Source organism: Bos javanicus, chromosome 7, assembly GCF_032452875.1.
Source record: "Bos javanicus breed banteng chromosome 7, ARS-OSU_banteng_1.0, whole genome shotgun sequence".
Lineage (NCBI taxonomy): Eukaryota > Metazoa > Chordata > Mammalia > Artiodactyla > Bovidae > Bos > Bos javanicus.
Genome location: NC_083874.1, coordinates 19,480,847 through 19,486,966, shown reverse-complemented (window position 1 = coordinate 19,486,966; position 6,120 = coordinate 19,480,847). Strand labels below are relative to the sequence as shown.

General features: G+C 51.2%; 1 protein-coding gene across 1 annotated transcript; it reads left to right on the top strand.

The window, feature by feature from the left end:
• The first annotated feature begins 419 nt into the window (after positions 1-419).
• On the top strand, positions 420-5,936 carry EBI3 (Epstein-Barr virus induced 3). Its single transcript, XM_061422635.1, has 5 exons — positions 420-601; positions 1,218-1,353; positions 2,808-2,986; positions 4,483-4,640; positions 5,406-5,936. Exons 1-5 carry the CDS (start codon positions 529-531, stop codon positions 5,556-5,558), a joined length of 699 nt encoding a protein of 232 aa, XP_061278619.1. The 5' UTR covers positions 420-528; the 3' UTR covers positions 5,559-5,936.
• The last annotated feature ends 184 nt before the right edge of the window (positions 5,937-6,120 follow it).

The following is a 6,120-nucleotide window of genomic DNA, read 5'->3' as shown; positions in this document are numbered from 1 at the left end:
AATGTCCTCAGTGGGGGATGTCCGCCCAAAAACCTGGGTGTCTGCCTCTCTGTGGCCTGGAGCATGGAGTGCAGCTGGCGGGGGGAGGGGTCCCCATCTCAGTGGTTGATGAGTGATCCAACATCACCCGGGTCTGTCAGTCTGTCTTGCTTAGTGCCCCCCCGCATCCCGCCTCTCTGTTGTCTCTCTCGCTGTCATTACCACCCTCCCCGGGGGCTCCCCCTCCTTGCTGAAGCCGGAAGGAAGGCTCTGCTGGGAAAGGCCATGGGGTCACCACTTCTCCCTTTTGTGGCCTCCTCTCTCTGCCCCCACTTTCGGGGCCTTCCGCACCAGAAACTGGGGGTGGCCGGAGAAGGGACTGGGGGCTCCTCCTCCAGGGCCCCAGGAACTGGGCGGTGAGTCAGACAGGGAAGGGGAAGTAGGGGGCCTCCAAAGGGGGCTGGGCTTTCCCCTGGGTGGGACCCGAGTCCCCTGCCTCCCTGAGGGTGCTCCTGGTCCCAGCCCCTGAGAGCAGAGCCTGCCGGAGCCATGGCCCTGAGACTCGTCCTGGTTTTTGCCGTCAGCCTCTGGCTGGGCTGCTCATTCTGTCGCGAGAGAGAAGGTATGTGTGGACCCCAGGGGTTGGAGGGAGTCCTGGCAGAGAGACACTGTCTGAGGACTGGATTGGTATGCCGCCATGGAATATTCTGGGTGGGCTGAGAGCCCACATGCCTTCTGTATGCCCACTTGCGGGAGAGAGTTACCATCCCATTGCATAGATGGGGGAAACTGAGGCACAAAGAGGCAAGTCCTACCCCAAGGGGACCAGGAAGCGGCAGCCACAGCCTGGAGGGAGGGAGGCTGGGAGAGAGAGACATTTTAACTGTATTCATTCACTTCATGTGATTCAAAACAAAACTATCACAAAGAGGGAGTTTAGGAAAGCATCTCTCTCCCACCAGAAGTCCCTACCACCCCCAGGTCCCCTCTGTGACTCCTTCAACCTCAGTTTTCCCATCTGGAAAATGGGCTAATAGTTCCTGCCTTGGCAGATTGTATCAAGGGATGGGAGATGATGTGAATGCCTTTCATTCATGTACTCATTCATTCTACAAACCTTTATTAGGCACCTGCTGTGTGCCCAGCACTGACTGGTAGCAAGATGGGGGCTGGTGAGCCACAGCAAGGCTTTGACAGTTCCAGTGGATGAGAAGCTCACACTCTCCCTCTCTCTCCAGGCCACCCAGTAGCTTCCTCCCAGCCCAGGGTGCGGTGCCAGGCCTCCAGGTACCCGGTCGCCGTGGACTGCTCCTGGACCCTGCTGCCCACTCCTCCGAACTCCACCAGGCCCACATCATTCATTGCCACCTACAGGTCAGACAGCCTGGAGGGCTTCATGGGGACTAAAACTGGGCTGACCCCTAGGATCAGGGTAGCTGAACACTTAGCGAGAACCTGAAACACTCAAAATTCTAGAGCAGCACCAACCCTTAGAAATATACTCCCTAGAATACATATTGTCAGCCATGTATGGAGGGTAAAATTTCCTAGAAGCCCTATTTGAAAAATTTAAAAACAAAATGGTGATACTGGTTTTAGTATTTTATTTAAATAATATTCAAATATTCCAAAGATGTACCATTTAATATGATTGAATATAATGTGCTTTAACATGCTTATATAGAGTTCATATATTTAAATTTATACTAATATGCACATTCAGTCACTCAGTCATATCTGAGTTTTTGCAACCCCATGGACTGTAGCCTGCCAGGCTCCTGTGTCCATGGGATTTTCCAGCCAAGAATAATGGAGTGGGTTGCCATTTCCTTCTCCATTTATACTAAAAATTTATACTAGAAATTGATTTATTATCATGAATAGGATTGCTCAAAGTATTGTTTCAACATGTCATCAAAACTTTAAAAATTAATGAGATATTGTACATTCAGTCCTGTTATACTAAGTCATGGAAATTCCATTGATGCTTTATGTATATATATCACATTTCAATTCAGATGCTAAATGTTCACTGGAAAATATTGATCTCTAATTAGATTTTATAACATTTGTGTTTGGGAAAGTAGATTCATACACCTGAGTTGTTCTGAGAAACTTTCTCAAGCTTTCTGATAACTAGAAACTTCATGTAGATTAGAAAGAAAGCAGAAAGTGTTAGTCACTCAGTTGTAGCCGACTCTTTGTGACCCCAGGAACTGCAGCCCTCCAAGCTCCTCTATCCATGGCATTTCCCAGGCAAGAAAACTGGAGTGGGTTATCATTTCCTTCTCCAGGAGGTCCTCCCTACCCAGCAGTAAAACACAGGTCTCCTGCATAGTAGGCAGATTCTTTATCATCCGAGCCACCAGGAAACACTCAGGTAGATTAGATAAAATAGAAGCCCCACTCGGTTGCACTGGCTGCACTTAGCATCCACACTGCAGAGGCAGAACGTTTTGGACGCTGTGGAAGGTTCTGTGGGTGGTGTTGAACTCCAGTCTCTAGAGTCTGAAATCTAAGGGTGCCAGAACTCAAGAGAATTGGAATCATTATTCCAGACTCCAGAATCTGTGAACCATAGACCTGGGAATGTTGGCATTCTAAGGCTGGAATGTTGACAATCTAGAAAGCTTTACAGCCTAGACCCTAGCACCTTCCAGTGGGGTATTCCCTCCGACCCTGGGTCACCCAAGTTCTGTGATGTTGGGTTGAGGGACCGCCTAGGATCACACAGCCAAGACTGGGACCTACTGTCCTCACGTGGGATCAGGGCACAGGTGGGCCAGCAGGAAGTGGTAGGATCCTCACAGCACCCCTTCTATGTACAGGCTCGGCGTGGCAGCTCATGGGGAAAGCTGGCCCTGCCTCCAGCAGACACCGGAAGCCACCAGCTGTGTCATCCCCGACGTCCAGATGTTCTCCATGGTGCCCTATGTGCTCAACATCACAGCTGTCCACCCCGGCGGTGTCAGCAGCAGCTTCGTGCCCTTTGTCCCAGAGCACATCAGTGAGTAGGGGTCGAGGTGGGGGTGTGGAGGGCCCCCCACCTTCCTCCTACTCCTCCCCCACAACAGGCTCACCTCCCTCCTGTCAGGATGAGATCCTGTCTATCCATACGGATTCGGTGGGATCCACTTTCACAGTTGACCAAGAATCAGCCCACTTCTCCCCCCTCCGGAGCCCCTGCTTGGTCCAGCCTTCATCATCGCCCACCTGGACCGCGCGGCCGATATCGGTCCTTCCCTCGCTCCTGCCCTCACATCCATCTGTGCTTCCTGAGGCAGCCACGAGAGGGCACCTGTGAGCACTACAGTCAGGTCCCATCGTTGCACTGCTCACAGCCCTCCAGGGCTCCCACCTTCCTACGGGTGAAAGCCCAAGTCCTTCTCATGGCCCACAGTGCCCTGCACGGCCTTCCCCATCCCCTCCCTGTCCTTCCCTCCTCCCCCTCTCCCCTTTGCTCACTCTGCTCCAGCCACACGGGCCTCCTCACTGTTCCTCCAGCATGTCAGGCACAGTCCTGCCCCAGGGCTCTTGCACATGCTGTGCCCTCTGTGTAGACGGCTCTTCCTCCCTAGATCTGCATTTACTCCCTCACCTCCTATAGGTCTCAACTCAGATGTCATCTCCTCAGTGAATCCTCCCCTGAGCACTTTTTTTTTTTTTAATTGCAAACCATCACACATTGTTAGTGGTTGCTAGAAAACAGTCTGGCAGACCCTCAAAGATTTAAAGATAAATTACTGAGTAATCCAGAAATTTCAGTCCTTAGGTATATATCTAAAAGATATGAAAGCACAAAAACTTGTACATGAATGTTCATAGCAGCATTATCCGTAAAGCAGAAGCAACACAAATGCTCATTAACTGATGAATGGATTCTCAAAATGTGTCCATCTACACCCTGGAATATTATTCAGCCATAAAAAGCAAAGGAGCCCAGACGCTCACTACCATGTGGACGGACCCTGAGAACACGATGCTCAGTGAGAGAAGCAGACACGGAAGGACACACAGGTGTGATTCCACTGATGGGAAACGTGCAGAGCAGGCCGATCCAGAGATACAGGGAGTGGGTTCCTGGTTGTCAGGGTCTAGGGAGTGAGGAATGGAGGGTGACTGCTAATATGGACAGAGTTTCTTTGAGGGGTGATGGAATGTTCTGGGTTAAACAGTGGTGATGGTCACACAACACTCTGAATATATGAAAACGACAACCGTACACTTTAAAAGAGTGAGTTCTCTGGTGTGTAAATTGTGTCTCAAAGAATATTGTAGCCCACTCCCCTCCCTGCACTCCTGAACTCTCTTCCTTCCCCTTTATGACCTTCAGATTTGCCTCTTGTCTGTTGTCTTCTGCCTGAAGGGACTGGGCTCCAAGAGGACAGGGCTACTGTGTCCCAACGTCCAGAACATCGCCGTGCACTCAATAATATTTATCATTTGGTTGAATGAATGAATGAATGTCCCCTCTGCTGACCCTGCCTCCTGCTTGTCCATCAGTCAAACCGGATCCTCCAGAAGGCGTGCGCCTGAGCCCCCTCCCTGGGCAGTGGCTGTGGGTGCAATGGGAGCCCCCCCGGACCTGGCCCTTCCCGGAGATCTTCTCCCTCAAGTACCGGATCCGCTACAAGCGTCATGGGGCTGCTCGCTTCCGTCAGGTGAGGACGAGGGTGGTGGTTCTTGGATAGAGGGAAGAGGATGTGTAAATGTGCACTGGGGTCTTGGTCACAGCTTAGGGTGCTGGTGTGTGACATAAAGGCAGCCCAGGGACTTCCCTGGTGATCCAGTCGCTAAGACTCTGAGCTCTCAATGCAGGGGGCCCAGGGTTCAATCCCTGGTCAGGGAACTAGATCCCACATGCTGCAATTAAGAGTTTGCATGCTCTAACTAAGATTCAGCACAGCCAAAATAAATAAATATTTCTTTGAAAAGGCAGCCCAACAGTTCCACTCCTGAGCATCCACCTGAAAAAATTAAAAACAGGATCTTGAACAAATACTTGTACATGAATGTTCACAGCAGCATTACTCACAGTGGCCATAAGGAGGAGACAATGTCAGGGCCCTCAACAGATGATGGGTCCACAATGTGTGGTCCGTCCCCTCATGGGAACATTACTCAGCTGTGAACAGGAGTGAGTGATGGAGAAAGGGATTAGTGGGGGTGTGCACACAGGGTGGGTTGGTTTGTATATGAAAAGCATGCTCCTGGTTGACCAAGAACTGCCTGACCCTGGAGGGGTAGTCTTTCTCTGCTCAGCAAGATGTTGAAGGTGGCCAAAGGCGTGCAGGGGGCCGCAGAGGGCATGCTGCTTCGAATGGACATCGGTGCCTGAGTCCCAGGGCAACAGCCTGGGGGGGGGGACAGAAGGCTTGATCAGAGTATCCTCATTCCCACTGACCCAGCCTTGCTTCTGCTCTCAGGTGGGGCCAATTGAAGCCACATCCTTCACCCTCAAGGCTGTGAGGCCTCAAGCCAAGTACTGCATCCAGGTGGCCGCTCAGGACCTCACCGACTACGGGGAATGGAGTGCCTGGAGTCTCCCTGCTGCTGCCTCCATGACCCTGGGCAAGTAGCAGGGGCTCCCCACACCCCTGAAGAGGGGCCATGCCCTTGACATCCACCTAAGGGTGAATGGGACCTATCCAGCCTGGGTTCTCCACTGTCTGCTGGGCAATCTTGGACAAGTGACTTTGCCTCTCTGAGCCTCAGTTTGTCAATCTGTGAAATGGGAATGTGTTCCCTCCTGCCTTTGACAGAGTGCAATGCTTTGAGAACTGTGAATATGAGATTTTTTAATTAATTAGAAAGGATCATGGGAGGGAGGTTCAGGATTGGGAACACGTGTACACTCGTGGCGGATTCATGTTGATCTATGGCAAAACCAATACAATATTGTAAAGTACTTAGCCTCTAATTAAATAAATTTAAATTAAAAAAAAAAAAAAGAAAGGATCAGTGTCACTGGAATTGGGACTCTTCCTTCCTTCAACAGATCCACATGAGCCCCAGGGAGGAGAAACAGATCAGGACACACACACACTGAGTCCCCACTCCCACACGTGGGATCAGGGCGGGACCAGAGGAAGAAACGGGGCTGGGGGAGGCAGAGTAGGGGTGATCTGGGTGCTGCCTGGG